General features: G+C 42.0%; 1 protein-coding gene across 1 annotated transcript; it reads left to right on the forward strand.

Annotated features, from left to right (window-relative positions):
• Nucleotides 1-4,786: 4,786 nt before the first annotated feature.
• On the forward strand, nucleotides 4,787-17,725 carry LOC120023575 (transmembrane protein 87A-like). Its single transcript, XM_038967612.1, has 12 exons — nucleotides 4,787-4,965; nucleotides 5,191-5,290; nucleotides 8,058-8,151; nucleotides 8,464-8,644; nucleotides 8,848-8,906; nucleotides 9,397-9,500; nucleotides 10,088-10,164; nucleotides 11,964-12,034; nucleotides 16,006-16,058; nucleotides 16,569-16,599; nucleotides 16,743-16,807; nucleotides 16,858-17,725. Exons 1-11 carry the CDS (start codon nucleotides 4,788-4,790, stop codon nucleotides 16,782-16,784), a joined length of 990 nt encoding a protein of 329 aa, XP_038823540.1. The 5' UTR covers nucleotide 4,787; the 3' UTR covers nucleotides 16,785-16,807; nucleotides 16,858-17,725.
• Nucleotides 17,726-17,739: the final 14 nt, after the last annotated feature.

Genomic DNA, 17,739 nt, shown 5'->3' on the forward strand with positions numbered 1-17,739 from the left:
CACTAACTAATACATATCATAATATACCATCCTAACATTTACCATCATAATATACCACACTAACTAATACATATCATATCAATATCCCCTCTCTCCACTGGGATTCTCTGCCTCTAACCCTGTTACAGGGGCTGAGTCACTGGCTTGCTGGTGCTCTTTCATGCCGTCCCTAGGAGGGGTGCGTCACTTGAGTGGGTTGAGTTACTGACGTGATCTTCCTGTCTGGGTTGGCGCCCCCCTTGGTTTGTGCTGTGGTGGAGACCTTTGTGGGCTATATCTGGCCTTGTCTCAGGATTGTAAGTTGGTGGTTGAGGATATCCCTCTAGTGGTGCGGGGGCTGTGCTTTGGCAAAGTGGGTGGGGTTATATCCTTCCTGTTTGGCCCTGTCCGGGGGTTTCTTCGGATGGGGCCACAGTGTCTCCTGACCGCTCCTGTCTCAGCCTCCAGTATTTATGCTGCAGTAGTTTATGTGTCGGGGGCTAGGGTCAGTTGGTTATACCTGGAGTACTTCTCCTGTCTTATCCAGTGTCCTGTGTGAATTTAAGTATGCTCTCTCTAATCTCTCGTTTCTCTTTCTCTCTGAGAACCTGAGCCTAGGACCATACGTCAGGACTACCGGGCATGCTGACACCTTGCTGTCCCAGTCCGCCTGGCCTTGCTGCTATTCCAGTTTCAACTGTTCTGCCTGCGGTTACGAAACCCCTACCTGTCCCAGACCTGCTGTTTTCAACTCTTAATGATCGGCTATGAAAAGCCAACTGAGATTTATTCCTGATTATTATTTGACCATGCTTGTCATTTATGAACATTTTGAAAATCTTGGCTCTCTTAATTTTCTCCTTCTCTCTTTCTTTCTCTCGGAGGACCTGAGCCCTAGGACCATACGTGGGACTACCGGCCTGGTGACTCCTTGCTGTCCCCAGTCCGCCTGGCCTTGCTGCTATTCCAGTTTCAACTGTTCTGCCTGCGGTTATGGAACCCCTACCTGTCCCAGACCTGCTGTTTTCAACTCTTAATGATCGGCTATGAAAAGCCAACAGATTTATTCCTGATTATTATTTGACCATGCTTGTCATTTATGAACATTTGAAAATCTTGGCTCTCTCTAATTTTCTCCTTCTCTCTTTCTTTCTCTCGGAGGACCTGGGCCCTAGGACCATGCGTCGGGACTGCCGCCCGTGGTGACTCCTTGCTGTCCCCAGTCCGCCTGGACTTGCTGCTATTCCAGTTTCAGCTGTTCTGCCTGCGGTTATGGAACCGCCACCTGTCCCAGACCTGTTGTTTTTCAACTCTTAATGATCAGCTATGAAAAGCCAACTGAAAATTATTCATGATTATTATTTGACCATGCTTGTCACTTATGAACATTTTTGAACATCTTGGCATAGTTCTGTTATAATCTCCACCCGGCACAGCCAGAAGGGACTGGCCACCCCTCATAGCCTGGTTCCTCTCTAGGTTTCTTCCTAGTTTTGGCCTTTCTAGGGAGTTTTTCCTAGCCACCGTGCTTCTACACCTGCATTACTAGCTGTTTGGGGTTTTAGGCTGGGTTTCTGTACAGCACTTCGAGATATTAGCTGATGTACGAAGGGCTATATAAAATAAAATTGATTGATAATATACCATCCTAACATTTACCATCATAATATACCATCCTAACTAACACATATCATAATATACCATCCTAACTAACACATATCATAACACATATCATAATATACCATCCTAACTAACACATATCATAATATACCATCCTAACTAACAAATAACATCATAATATACCATCCTACTAACACATATCATAACACATATCATAATATACCATCCTAACTAACACATAACATCATAATATACCATCCTAACTAATACATACCTTCATAATATACCATCCTAACTAACACATACCATCATAATATACCATCCTGACTAACACATATCATAACACATACCATCATAATATACCATCCTAACTAATACATACCATCCTAGCATGTACCATCATAATATACCATCCTAACAAACATACCATCCAAATATACCATTAATATATGCCATCATAATATACCATCCTAACTAATACATACCATCCTAACATGTACCATCATAATATACCATCCTAACTAACACATACCATCAAAATATACCATCCTAACATACCATCCTACCCAACACATACCACCATAATATACCGTCCTAACACGTACCATCATAATATACCATCATAATATACCATCCTAACACGTACCATCATAATATACCATCCTAACACGTACCATCATAATATACCATCATAATATACCATCCTAACACGTACCATCATAATATACCATCCTAACACGTACCATCATAATATACCACACTAACTAATACATATCATAATATACCATCCTAACATTTACCATCATAATATACCACACTAACTAATACATATCATAATATACCATCCTAACATTTACCATCATAATATACCATCCTAACTAACACATATCATAATATACCATCCTAACTAACACATATCATAACACATATCATAATATACCATCCTAACTAACACATATCATAATATACCATCCTAACTAACAAATAACATCATAATATACCATCCTAACTAACACATATCATAACACATATCATAATATACCATCCTAACTAACACATAACATCATAATATACCATCCTAACTAATACATACCATCATAATATACCATCCTAACTAACACATACCATCATAATATACCATCCTGACTAACACATATCATAACACATACCATCATAATATACCATCCTAACTAATACATACCATCCTAGCATGTACCATCATAATATACCATCTCTAACTAACACATATGTTAGGATGGTATATTATGATGGTACGTGTTAGGATGGTATATTATGATGGTATATTATGATGGTACGTGTTAGGATGGTATATTATGATGGTATATTATGATGGTACGTGTTAGGACGGTATATTATGGTGGTATGTGTTAGGATGGTATATTATGATGGTATGTGTTAGGATGGTATATTATGGTGGAATGTGTTAGGATGGTATATTATGGTGGAATGTGTTAGGATGGTATATTATGGTGGTATGTGTTAGGATGGTATATTATGGTGGAATGTGTTAGGATGGTATATTATGGTGGAATGTGTTAGGATGGTATATTATGGTGGAATGTGTTAGGATGGTATATTATGGTGGAATGTGTTAGGATGGTATATTATGATGGTACGTGTTAGGATGGTATATTATGGTGGTGTGTGTTAGGGTGGTATATTATGGTGGTATCTATTAGTTTGTGTGGTATATTATGATGGTATTCGTCAGTTAAGACTATGTTATGATGTCATGTTTCAATGTCCGAAACAGCTGCTCTGTTTCTTCCTATACCTGCCTCTCTGACGTGTGGGTGTGTGTTCCCCAGTTCTACCTAGTAATGTGTATATTGAATGTTCTACATGGTGATGTGTATGTTCTACATGGTGATGTGTATAGTGAATGTTCTACAGTTCTACATGGTGATGTGTATATCTATGTTCTACATGGTGATGTGTATAGTGAATGTTCTATAGTTCTACATGGTGATGTGTATATCTATGTTCTACATGGGGATGTGTTTGTTCTTCTACAGTTCTACATGGTGATGTGTTTGTTCTATAGTTCTACATGGTGATGTGTTTGTTCTTCTATAGTTCTACATGGTGATGTGTTTGTTCTATAGTTCTACATGGTGATGTGTTTGTTCTATAGTTCTACATAGTGATGTGTATGTTCTATAGTTCTACATAGTGATGTGTTTGTTCTATAGTTCTACATAGTGATGTGTTTGTTCTATAGTTCTACATAGTGATGTGTTTGTTCTATAGTTCTACATAGTGATGTGTATGTTCTACAGTTCTACATGGTGATGTGTTTGTTCTTCTACAGTTCTACATGGTGATGTGTATGTTCTATAGTTCTACATGGTGATGTGTTTGTTCTATAGTTCTACATAGTGATGTGTTTGTTCTATAGTTCTACATAGTGATGTGTTTGTTCTATAGTTCTACATGGTGATGTGTTTGTTCTATAGTTCTACATGGTGATGTGTTTGTTCTACAGTTCTACATAGTGATGTGTTTGTTCTATAGTTCTACATAGTGATGTTTGTTCTATAGTTCTACATGGTGATGTGTTTGTTCTATAGTTCTACATGGTGATGTGTTTGTTCTATAGTTCTACATGGTGATGTGTTTGTTCTACAGTTCTACATGGTGATGTGTTTGTTCTATAGTTCTACATGGTGATGTGTTTGTTCTATAGTTCTACATGGTGATGTGTTTGTTCTATAGTTCTACATGGTGATGTGTTTGTTCTACATGGTGATGTGTTTGTTCTATAGTTTTACATGGTGATGTGTTTGTTCTATAGTTCTACATGGTGATGTGTTTGTTCTACATGGTGATGTGTTTGTTCTATAGTTTTACATGGCGATGTGTTTGTTCTTCTACAGTTCTACATGGTGATGTGTTTGTTCTATAGTTCTACATAGTGATGTGTTTGTTCTACAGTTCTACATAGTGATGTGTTTGTTCTGTAGTTCTACATAGTGATGTGTATGTTCTATAGTTCTACATAGTGATGTGTTTGTTCTACATAGTGATGTGTTTGTTCTATAGTTCTACATGGTGATGTGTTTGTTCTATAGTTCTACATAGTGATGTGTTTGTTCTATAGTTCTACATAGTGATGTGTATGTTCTACAGTTCTACATGGTGATGTGTTTGTTCTTCTACAGTTCTACATGGTGATGTGTATAGTGTATGTATTCTTCGGGGCGCTCTGGCTCTTCTGGTCGGCCTGTTACTGGAAGGATCTGTTGAGGATCCAGTTCTGGATCGGAGGAGTGATCATCCTGGGCATGCTGGAGAAAGCAGTCTTCTACTCCGAGTACCAGAGCATCCGCTACAGAGGAGACTACGGTCGGTTAAATCCACGCTCTTATTTTGAAATGCACTGTCAGTTTTTTTTCTTTTCGTTTTAGTTTGGTATGTCGATTGATTGGTTGATTTTGATTTAAAGGAGAACTGCATCATGGTCTTTCTCTTTTTGTAAAATGTGTAAATTTACTTCCAACTCACATCTACTTTTTGGGGGGAGGGTTTAAATTGTTTTAAAAATGTTTTTAAAATGTTTTCCCTCCACAGTCCAAGGTGCTGTAATCTTTGCCGAGTTGCTGTCTGCTCTGAAGAGATCTCTGGCTCGGATCCTAGTGCTCATAGTCAGTCTGGGCTACGGCATCGTCAAGTGAGTTCGTCCCGTACCTGTCCCAAATGGCACCCTTAGTCCCCTTTTTTAATAGTGCACTACTTTTGACTGGAGCCCTGTGGGCCCTAGTGCACTATTAAAAAAGGGGACTAAGGGTGCCACAGGGCTCCAGTCAAAAGTAGTGCACTATGTTTAAAGGAATAGAGTGCCATTTGGAACGCGTACAATATGAATACTGTACTGACTATGAATACTGTACTGACTATGAATACTGTACTGACTATGAATACTGTACTGACTGAATACTGTACTGACTGAATACTGTACTGACTGAATACTGTACTGACTGTGAATACTGTACTGACTATGAATACTGTACTGACTATGAATACTGTACTGACTGAATACTGTACTGACTGAATACTGTACTGACTGTGAATACTGTACTGACTATGAATACTGTACTGAATACTGTACTGACTATGAATACTGTACTGAATACTGTACTGACTATGAATACTGTACTGAATACTGTACTGACTATGAATACTGTACTGAATACTGTACCGACTATGAATACTGTACTGACTATGAATACTGTACTGACTATGAATACTGTACTGAATACTGTACTGACTATGAATACTGTACCGACTATGAATACTGTACTGACTATGAATACTGTACTGACTGAATACTGTACTGACTGAATACTGTACTGACTGAATACTGTACTGACTGTGAATACTGTACTGACTATGAATACTGTACTGAATACTGTACTGACTATGAATACTGTACTGAATACTGTACTGACTATGAATACTGTACTGACTATGAATACTGTACTGAATACTGTACTGACTATGAATACTGTACCGACTATGAATACTGTACCGACTATGAATACTGTACTGACTATGAATACTGTACTGACTATGAATACTGTACTGACTATGAATACTGTACTGAATACTGTACTGACTATGAATACTGTACCGACTATGAATACTGTACTGACTATGAATACTGTACTGAATACTGTACTGACTGTGAATACTGTACCGACTATGAATACTGTACTGAATACTGTACCGACTATGAATACTGTACTGACTGAATAGTGTACTGACTATGAATAGTGTACCGACTGTGAATACTGTACCGACTGTGAATACTGTACCGACTATGAATACTGTACTGACTATGAATACTGTACTGAATACTGTACTGACTATGAATACTGTACTGAATACTGTACTGACTATGAATAGTGTACTGACTATGAATAGTGTACCGACTGTGAATACTGTACCAACTATGAATACTGTACTGAATACTGTACTGACTATGAATACTGTACCGACTATGAATAGTGTACTGACTATGAATACTGTACCGACTATGAATACTGTACTGACTATGAATACTGTACCGACTATGAATACTGTACTGAATACTGTACTGAATACTGTACCGACTATGAATACTGTACTGAATACTGTACTGAATACTGTACCGACTATGAATACTGTACTGAATACTGTACTGAATACTGTACCGACTATGAATAGTGTACTGACTATGAATAGTGTACCGACTGTGAATACTGTACCGACTGAATACTGTACCGACTGTGAATACTGTACTGACTATGAATACTGTACCGACTATGAATACTGCACCGACTATGAATACTGTACTGAATACTGTACTGAATACTGTACCGACTATGAATACTGTACTGAATACTGTACTGAATACTGTACCGACTATGAATAGTGTACTGACTATGAATAGTGTACCGACTGTGAATACTGTACCGACTGAATACTGTACCGACTGAATACTGTACCGACTGTGAATACTGTACTGACTATGAATACTGTACCGACTATGAATACTGCACCGACTATGAATACTGTACTGACTGTGAATACTGTACCGACTGTGAATACTGTAATGAATACTGTACCGACTGTGAATACTGTACCGACTGTGAATACTGTACTGACTGTGAATACTGTACCGACTGAATACTGTAATGAATACTGTACCGACTGTGAATACTGTACCGACTGTGAATACTGTACTGACTGTGAATACTGTACCGACTGTGAATACTGTACCGACTGTGAATACTGTACCGACTGTGAATACTGTACCGACTGTGAATACTGTAATGAATACTGTACCGACTGTGAATACTGTACCGACTGTGAATACTGTACCGACTGTGAATACTGTACCGACTGTGAATACTGTACCGACTATGAATACTGTACCGACTATGAATACACTATTCTATGGGTTCAGAGCTGAACTGCTGTCGTTGTCCATCACCTACTGACTGTATGGTATCAATGGAGGAATCACCTACTCTCACACTACAATCTTGTACAGTGTTTTCATGTACAAGGAGTTGTGACACACACACACACACACACACACACACACACACACACACACACATACACACACAGCATAGGTTTTACTATCCTTGTGGGGACTTTTGGGGATTTCCGGTACCCATGAGGATACTAATAAAAGCCCAAACACACACACACACACACACACACACACACCAACGCCCTGGTTTTATGGCCTGGCTTTGACCACAACATCTGGGCCCGTATTCACAACGCGTCTCAGAGTAAGAGCGCCGATCTAGGATCAGACCCCCATCTTTTTCAGTATGATCTAAAAAATTAAAGGGGGGGGAAGCTGATCCTAGATCTGTACTCTGAGACTGTTTTGTGAGTACAGGCCCTGATTTCCCCTTGTTTTCCTGCTCTGTCTCTGACAGACCCAGGCTGGGCACCACAGTCCACCGGCTAGCAGCAGTAGGCCTGCTCTACCTGCTCTTCTCCTCTGTGGAGGGAGTGCTGCGCGTCACAGGAGTGAGTAGCTACAGTTTGGATAATCACTACACTTCTCATCTATATCACTTTGAGACACCTTGTGAAGTTTGTGGATGCATCTCTGTCTCTCACACTTTGAACTGTCTCTCTCTCTCTCTCTCTTTTTCTCTCTTTTTTTTCTCTCTCTCTCTTTTTCTCTCTTTTTTTCTCTCTCTCTTTTTCTGTCTCTTTCTCTCTCTCTCTTTCTCTCGCTCTCTGTCTCTCTTTTTCTCTCTCGGTCTCTCTCTCTCTCTTTCTCTCGCTCTCTCTCTCTCTCTCTTTTTTTCTTTCTCTCTCTCTCTGTCTCCTCAGGGTTTCTATGGGACCGTAGCCCTGGTGGCTAACCTGAGTCTCTCCCTCATTGACTCCTGTGTGATGTGGTGGATCTTCATAAGCTTGTCCCAGACCACTCGTCTCCTGAAGCTGCGTAGGAACGTGGTGAAGCTGTCTCTGTATCAGCATTTCACCAACACACTCATCTTCTCTGTTCTGGGTGAGTTGAAGGAATATTTATGGATGCTTTTAATGTCACTATACTATGAAAGGCACATCTTTTTAAAATTTGATTTTAATTTTGTTTTACTCAGGTACTTACTTGAAAAAAATTGTTTCTGTAATCTCAATATTGACTTATTGAATAAACAAAGGATAAATTAATAAAATAACTTAACTTTTCACTTTGTTTTGTTCCCGTAGCTTCTATTATCTTCATCATCTGGACGACCAAAGTGTTTAAGCTGGTCGACTGCCAGACCGTGAGTTGGTAGATTTTACACTGAACAAAAATAAAGTGTCGGTCCCATGTTTCCCATGAGCTGAAATAAAAGATCCCAGAAAATGTTCCATAGGCACAAAAACTCTTATTTCTCTATAAATGTTGTCTAGAAACAGGTTTACATCCCTGTTAATGAGCATTTCCCCTTTTACCAAGATAATACGTCCACCTGACGGGTGTGGTATATCAAGAAGCTGATTAAACATCATGATCATTACACAGGTGCACCTTGTGCTGGGGACAATAAAAGGTAACTCTAAAATGTGCAGTTTTGTCACACAACACAAAGCCACAGATGTCTCAAGTTTTGAGGGAGCGTGCAATTGGCTTGCTGACTGCAATACTGTCCACCAGAGCTGTTGCTAAAATGTTTTATGTTAATTTCTCTACCATAAGCCACCTCCAATGTCGTTTTACCAGAATGTCCACTTGTGTTTTAATACATTGTGTCTCTGTCCCCTGTGTCTCAGGGTTGGAGGGACCTGTGGGTGGACGATGCGTTCTGGCGCCTCCTCTTCTCCACCATCCTCCTGGTCATCATGGTGTTGCTACGACCCTCCGCCAACAGCCAGAGGTCAGAGGTCAACAGTTTTTAACAGACTATGTACCTGCCTAATATTTTCATAGAGGTCAGAGGTCATTTGTAATAACACTAATAATATATACATATACAATAGTAACATATATATATATACATACACACACACACACAATAGTAACAGTGTAGTAACATATATATATATATATATATATATATATATATACATATACAATAGTAACAGTGTAGTAACATATGTGTGTATATATATATATACATACACACACACACAATAGTAACAGTGTAGTAACATATATATATATATATACAATAGTAACAGTGTAGTAACATATATATATATATATACATATACAATAGTAACAGTGTAGTAACATATATATATATATATATATACATATACAATAGTAACAGTGTAGTAACATATATATATACATATACAATAGTAACAGTGTAGTAACATATATATATATATATACACAATAGTAACAGTGTAGTAACATATATATATACATACAATAGTAACTGTGTAGTAACATATATATATATATATATATATACAATAGTATATAGCACCTGTCTGAGGCTGTATTGTGTTCTCGCAGGTTCTCCCATTCCCCTCTGATCGATGAAGACGATGATGAGGATGAAGCCAAGGAGCCCATGCTGAATGAAGCCTTTGGTGAAAGACTTTAACCAGTTTAACGTTAGGATTTCCTGCTGTATTGATATAATATATGACAATAGGGATCTCTAGCAGGGCCGGGGTCAGTTCCAGTCTAGCAGGGCTGGGGTCAATTCCAGTCTAGCAGGGTTGGGGTCAGTTCCAGTCTAGCAGGGTTGGGGTCAGTTCCAGTCTAGCAGGGCTGGGGTCAAATTCCAGTCGAGCAGGGTTGGGGTCAGTTCCAGTCTAGCAGGGTTGGGGTCAGTTCCAGTCTAGCGGGGTTGGGGTCAGTTCCAGTCTAGCAGGGTTGGGGTCAAATTCCAGTCTAGCGGGGTTGGGGTCAAATTCCAGTCTAGCGGGTCGGGGTCAATTCCAGTCTAGCAGGGCCGGGGTCAGTTCCAGTCGAGCAGGGTTGGTGTCAATTCCAGTCTAGCAGGGTTGGGGTCAGTTCCAGTCTAGCGGGGTTGGGGTCAAATTCCAGTCTAGCGGGGTCGGGGTCAATTCCAGTCGAGCAGGGCCGGGGTCAGTTCCAGTCGAGCAGGGTTGGGGTCAGTTCCAGTCTAGCGCGGTTGGGGTCAGTTCCAGTCTAGCGGGGTTGGGGTCAGTTCCAGTCTAGCGGGGTTGGGGTCAGTTCCAGTCGAGCGGGGTTGGGGTCAGTTCCAGTCGAGCGGGGTTGGGGTCAGTTCCAGTCGAGCGGGGTTGGGGTCAGTTCCAGTCGAGCGGGGTTGGGGTCAGTTCCAGTCGAGCGGGGTTGGGGTCAGTTCCAGTCGAGCGGGGTTGGGGTCAGTTCCAGTCGAGCAGGGTTGGGGTCAGTTCCAGTCGAGCAGGGTCGGGGTCAGTTCCAGTCGAGCAGGGTCGGGGTCAGTTCCAGTCGAGCAGGGTCGGGGTCAGTTCCAGTCGAGCAGGGTTGGGGTCAGTTCCAGTCTAGCAGGGTCGGGGTCAGTTCCAGTCTAGCAGGGTCGGGGTCAGTTCCAGTCGAGCAGGGTCGGGGTCAGTTCCAGTCGAGCAGGGTTGGGGTCAGTTCCAGTCTAGCAGGGTTGGGGTCAGTTCCAGTCTAGCAGGGTTGGGGTCAGTTCCAGTCGAGCAGGGTTGGGGTCAGTTCCAGTCGAGCAGGGTTGGGGTCAGTTCCAGTCGAGCAGGGTTGGGGTCAGTTCCAGTCGAGCAGGGTTGGGGTCAGTTCCAGTCGAGCAGGGTTGGGGTCAGTTCCAGTCGAGCAGGGTTGGGGTCAGTTCCAGTCGAGCAGGGTTGGGGTCAGTTCCAGTCGAGCAGGGTCGGGGTCAGTTCCAGTCTAGCAGGGTCGGGGTCAGTTCCAGTCGAGCAGGGTTGGGGTCAGTTCCAGTCTAGCGGGGCCGGGGTCAATTCCAGTCGAGCGGGGCCGATGGTCAATTCCGAATGTAAACCAAATTCCAATTCTACATTTTCCTATCTGAAAAGCATTGACGAGAATTGGAATTGCAGTGTACTTCCTGAATTGACCCCTGACCCTGGTCTCTCCAGTGCCTTCAGAAAGTGTTTACACCCCTTGACATTTTGTTGTGTTATAGCCTGAATTCAAAATGATTTAAATAGATTTTTTTTTAATTATTACTTTTGTGAGAAAAAAATTGATTTTAATCTATTTGAATTCAGGCTGTAACACAACAACATGTGGAATAAGTCATATTATAGTATGAATACTTCCTGAAGGCCACTGTATCTAACTCGCTGTATCTAACTCGCTGTATCTAACTCGCTGTATCTAACTCGCTGTATCTAACTCGCTGTATCTAACTCGCTGTATCTAACTCGCTGTATCTAACTCCACATGTCTGTTCCAGAGGGGATGAAGATGAGAGGCACCAAGGCTGAGACTAATGGATCCCAGTCACAGAAACTACTGAGTAAAGAGGTCAGTCCATTCAATTCAATACTACTGAGTGAAACGGCGAGTCCATTCAATTCAATACTACTGAGTGAAACGGCGAGTCCATTCAATTCAATACTACTGAGTGAAACGGCGAGTCCGTTAAATTCAATACTACTGAGTGAAACGGCGAGTCCATTCAATTCAATACTACTGAGTGAAACGGCGAGTCCATTCAATTTAATACTACTGAGTGAAACGGCGAGTCCATTCAATTCAATAAAAACATATATATAATATCCCAGAGGGTTAATTACTTGTCTGCAGCAACAAAATCAACAGTGTCTAGTATAAGATTGGGATGATCAATCAATGAAATGTATTTATAGAGCCCTTTTTACATCAGCTGATGTCACAAAGTGCTATACAGAAACCCAGCCTAAAACCCCAAACAGCAAGCAATGCAGGTGTAGAAGCATGGTGGCTAGGAAAAACTCCCTAGAAAGGCCAGAACCTAGGAAGAAACCTAGAGAGGAAGCAGGCTATGAGGGGTGGCCAGTCCTCTTCTGGCTGTGCCGGGTGGAGATTATAACAGAACATGGCCAAGATGTTCAAATGTTCATAGATGACCAGCAGGGTCAAATAATAATAATCACAGTGGTTGTAGAGGGTGCAACAGGTCAGCACCTCAGGAGTAAATGTCAGTTGGCTTTTCATAGCCGATCATTCAGAGTTAGAGACAGCAGGTACGGTAGAGAGAGAGAGCCTAAAACAGCAGGTCTGGGACAGGTAGCACGTCCAATGAACAGGTCAGGGTTCCACAGCCGGCAGAACAGTTGAAACTGGAGCAGCAGCACGACCAGGTGGACTGGGGACAACAAGGAGTCATCAGGCCGGGTAGTCCTGAGGCATGGTCCTAGGGCTCAGGTCATCCGAGAGAAAGAATTAGAGAGAGCATACCTAAATTCACACAGGACACGGGATAAGACAGGATAAATACTCCAGATATAACAGACTGACCCTAGCCCCCCGACACATAAGCTACTGCAGCATAAATACTGGAGGCTGAGACAGGAGGGGTCGGGAGACACTGTGGCCCTGTCCGACGATACCCTCGGACAGGGCCAACCAGGCAGGATATAACCCCACCCACTTTGCCAAGGCACAGTCCCCACACCACTAGAGGGATATCTTCAACCACCAACTTACTACCCTGAGACAAGGCTGAGTATAGCCCACAAAGATCTCCCCCACGGCACGAACCCGAGGGGGGCGCCAACCCGGACAGGAAGATCACGTCAGTGACTCAACCCACTCAAGTGACGCACCCCTCCTAGGGACGGCATGGAAGAGCACCAGTAAGCCAGTGACTCAGCCCCTGTAATAGGGTTAGAGGGAGAGAATCCCAGTGGAGAGAGGGGAACCGGCCAGGCAGAGACAGCAAGGGCGGTTCGTTGTTCCAGTGCCTTTCCGTTCACCTTCACACTCCTGGGCCAGACTACACTCAATCATAGGACCTACTGAAGAGATGAGTCTTCAGTAAAGACTTAAAGGTTGAGACTGAGTCTACGTCTCTCACATGGTTAGGCAGACCATTCCATAAAAATGGAGATCTATAGGAGAAAGCCCTGCCTCCAGCTGTTTGCTTAGAAATTCTAGGGACAATAAGGAGGCCTGCGTCTTGTGACCATAGCGTACGTTTAGGTATGTACGGCAGGACCAAATCGGAAAGATGGCAAGCCCATGTAACGCTTTGTAGGTTAGCAGTAAACCTTGAAATCAGCCCTAGCCTTAACAGGAAGCCAGTGTAGAGAGGCTAGCACTGGAGTAATATGATCAAATGTTTTGGTTCTAGTCAAGATTCTAGCAGCCGTATTTAGCACTAACTGAAGTTTATTTAGTGCTTTATCCGGGTAGCCGGAAAGTAGAGCATTGCAGTAGTCTAACCTAGAAGTAACAAAAGCATGGGTTAATTTTTCTGCATCATTTGGACAGAAAGTTTCTGATTTTTGCAATATTACGTAGATAGAAAAAAATCTGTCCTTGAAACAGTCTTGATATGTTCGTCAAAAGAGAGATCAGGGTCCAGAGTACCGCTGAGGTCCTTCACAGTTTTATTTGAGACGACTTTACACCCATCAAGATTAATTGTCAGATTCAACAGAAGATCTCTTTGTTTCTTGGGACCTAGAACAAGCATCTCTGTTTTGTCCGAGTTTAAAAGTAGAACGTTTTCAGCCATCCACTTCCTTATGTCTGAAACACAGGCTTCTAGCGAGGGCAATTTTGGGGCTTCACCATGTTTCATTGAAATTTACAGCTGTGTGTCGTCTGCATAGCAGTGAAAGTTAACATTATGTTTCCGAATGACATCACCAAGAGGTAAAATATACAGTGAAAACAATAGTGGTCCTAAAACAGAACCTTGTGGAACACTGAACTTTACAGTTGATTTGTCAGAGGAGAAACCATCCACAGAGACAAACTGATACCACGACAGATCTAAACCAGGCCAGAACTTGTCCGTGTAGACCAATTTGGGTTTCCAGTCTCGACGGTATCAATGTCTAGGAGCACGAGGACAGATGCAGAGCCTCGGTCTGACGCCATTAAAAGGTCATTTACCACCTTCACAAGTGCAGTCACAGTGCTATGATGGGGTCTAAAACCAGACTGACGTGTTTTGTATACATTGTTTGTCTTCAGAAATCAAATTTTATGTCACATACACATGGTTAGCAGATGTTAATGCGAGTGTAGTTAAATGCTTGTGCTTCTAGTTCTGACCGTGCAGTAATATCTAACAATTACCCAACAACTACCTAATACACACAAGTCTAAAGGGGTGAATGAGAATATGTACATATAAGTATATGGACACTGTTTACTACACTACTACATATTCACAGTCCTCTTTCTATGATTAAATGCGGTGGTTCACGCTTTCAGTTTTGCGCAAATGCCGCCATCCATCCACGGTTTCTGGTTAGGGCAGGTTTTAATAGTCACAGTGGGTACAACATCTCCAATGCAGTTCTTTATAAACTCACTCACCGAGTCAGCGTGTAGGCACTGAGTTGCTGGGGCAACAGCTTTTTCAAAAATGTTTTGAGAGGAATGGGAGATTCGATATAGGCAGGCTTTATTACTGCCACTTTCAGTGACGTTGATACACATCCTGATAGGGAGCCATTTATTATGTTCAACGTAGGAGGGCCAAGCACAGGAAGCAGCTCTTTCAGTAGTTTAGTTGGAATAGGGTCCAGTATGCAGCTTGAAGGTTTAGAGGCCATGATTATCTTCATCAATCCTAGGTCCTGGGAGTGTTGTGCAGACTCAGGACAACTGAACTTTGGAGGAATACGCAGATTTAAAGAGGAGTCCGTAATTTGCTTTCTAATGATCATGATCTTTTCGTCAAAGAAGTTCATGAATTTATCACTGCTGAAGTGAAAGCCATCCTCTCTTGGGGAATGCTGCTTTTTAGTTAGCTTTGCGACAGTATCAAAAATATTTGTTGGATTGTTCTTATTCTCCTCAATTAAGTTGTAAAAATAGGATGATTGAGCAGCAGTGAGGGCTCTTCGATACTGCACGGTACAGTCTTTCCAAGCTAGTCGGAAGACTTCCAGTTTGGTGTAGCGCCATTTCCGTTCCAATTTTCTGGAAGCTTGCTTCAGGGCTCGGGTATTTTCTGTATACCAGGGAGCTAGTTTCTTATGACTAATGTTTTTAGGGGTGCAACTGCATCTAGGGTATTACGCAAAGTTCAATTTAGTTCTTCAGTTAGGTGGTTAACTGATTTTTGTACTCTGACGTCCTTGGGTAGGCGGAGGGAGTCCGGAAGGGCATCTAGGAATCTTCGGGTTGTCCGAGAATTTATAGCAGGGCTTTTTGATGATCCATGGTTGGGGTCTGATGACTTAACTTAGTAATCTTTTCACAGTCCAATCTGATTCAAGACACTGTTTTGCGTATTTACAAATAAATTAATGTATCCTTTCTCTTGTTCTCAGGATGAAGACCTGAAATGGGTTGAGGAGAACATTCCCACAACTGTTGCTGATGTGTGAGTAGGAAAGAAAGGAACATTTTGGAGGAGGAGGTGTGATGGTGTGGGGGGGGCTTTGCTGGTGACGGTCAGTGATTTATTTAGAATTCAAGGCACACTTAACCGGCATGGCTATCACAGCATTCTGCAGGAAAAGCAGCCAACAAGTGCTCAGCATATGTGGGAACTCATTCAAGACTGTTGGAAAAGCATTCCAGGTGAAGCTGGTTTAGAGAATACCAAGTGTGCAAAGCTGTCATCAAGGCAAAGGGTGGCTACTTTGATGAATCTCAAATATAAAATATTTTGATTTGGTTTAAAACTTTTGGTTGTTACATGATTCCATATGTGTTATATCATCGTTTTTATGACTTCACTATTATTGTGCGATGTAAAAAATAAAGAAAAACCCTTGAATGAGTAAGTGTTGAAAAACTTTTGACTGTTAGTGTACATTTTTTTTAAATCATACATGAACAAATAAGCAATTATCTCTGTCTCCCTCTCTCTCTGTCTCCCTCTCTGCAGAGCCCTCCCAGTAATGCTTGATGAAGAAGAGGTAAATAAGGAACTTCTCTCTCATAATGACTGCCGGTTACATTTTTGTCTATTAAAAAAAGCTCATTCAAAAGTTAGGTTTTGTGTTACCATCATTCAACAGAGACTCATAGGACACATGTTTCTCTCGCTTTTTGTCCCCAGGAAATTCTGAAAACCAAGATGGAGAGATCCAAAATGGAATGACCGAGTGGAGGGGTTTCACCGAGGCAGCCATTGATGGAGTTAAATGAAGACCGAGTGGAGGGGTTTCACCGAGGCAGCCATTGATGGAGTTAAATGAAGACCGAGTGGAGGGGTTTCACCGAGGCAGCCATTGATGGAGTTAAATGAAGGGACCCATTAGATCCTATATTTATGTCCAACACTTTTTTATGTTCCTTCATTTTGAGCACCGCCATGCAGCCGCTAATAAACTCTACGGCTTTGCCAAATGGCTCCCTATTCCCTCTGTAGTGCACTACTTTTGACCAGGGCCCATAGGGTAGTGCACTACTTTTGACAAGGGCCCATAGGGTATGGGGCCCTGGTCAAAAGTAGTGCACTACATAGGGTTCCGTTTGGGATGCTCCCACATAGGGTTCCGTTTGGGATGCTCCCACATAGGGTTCCGTTTGGGATGCTCCCACATAGGGTTCCGTTTGGGATGCTCCCACATAGGGTTCCGTTTGGGATGCTCCCACATAGGGTTCCGTTTGGGATGCTCCCTGTCACGTGGCCCAGTGGCTCAGTCAGTCTGCCATTGACACTTATCTATAATAGTATTGACACAGTGCAGTCTTATCATTTGTCTATTTGCTAAATGCATTATTATGTGTCACTGTGAGGCTTTTTACGTCCGTTTCTGCCACCACCTCCCAAGATAATTAATTTGACGTCCACCCCCCCCCCCCCCCCAAACACAGCCTGTGTGGCCAGACTAGGCCCACTGACCCAGTAATTTATTCTACAGACAACATATGGTTTTGTATTGTTAAATTGTCCTGCATTTGTTTTTTTGTTTAGCAGGAAATAAGGACAGCATCTAATGTACAGTAAAGTGGGTCTGTGTTGTAATTTCTTTGTTACATTAATGTATGCATTTTTTGCTGTTTATTCTGGGATTAAAGTTTATATTAAAACCTCGTCATCATGCAAATTT

This window comes from Salvelinus namaycush, chromosome 28 (genome assembly GCF_016432855.1).
Source record: "Salvelinus namaycush isolate Seneca chromosome 28, SaNama_1.0, whole genome shotgun sequence".
NCBI lineage: Eukaryota > Metazoa > Chordata > Actinopteri > Salmoniformes > Salmonidae > Salvelinus > Salvelinus namaycush.

Excerpts from the sequence above, each read along its gene's own strand:
- LOC120023575 (XM_038967612.1), top strand. The coding sequence starts at position 4,788 with ATGGTGATGTGTATAGTGTATGTATTCTTCGGGGCGCTCTGGCTCTTC. Across the intron at positions 4,966-5,190 it reads CCGCTACAGAGGAGACTACG|TCCAAGGTGCTGTAATCTTT; the intron begins GTCGGTTAAATC and ends TTCCCTCCACAG. Across the intron at positions 9,501-10,087 it reads CCCTCCGCCAACAGCCAGAG|GTTCTCCCATTCCCCTCTGA; the intron begins GTCAGAGGTCAA and ends GTGTTCTCGCAG.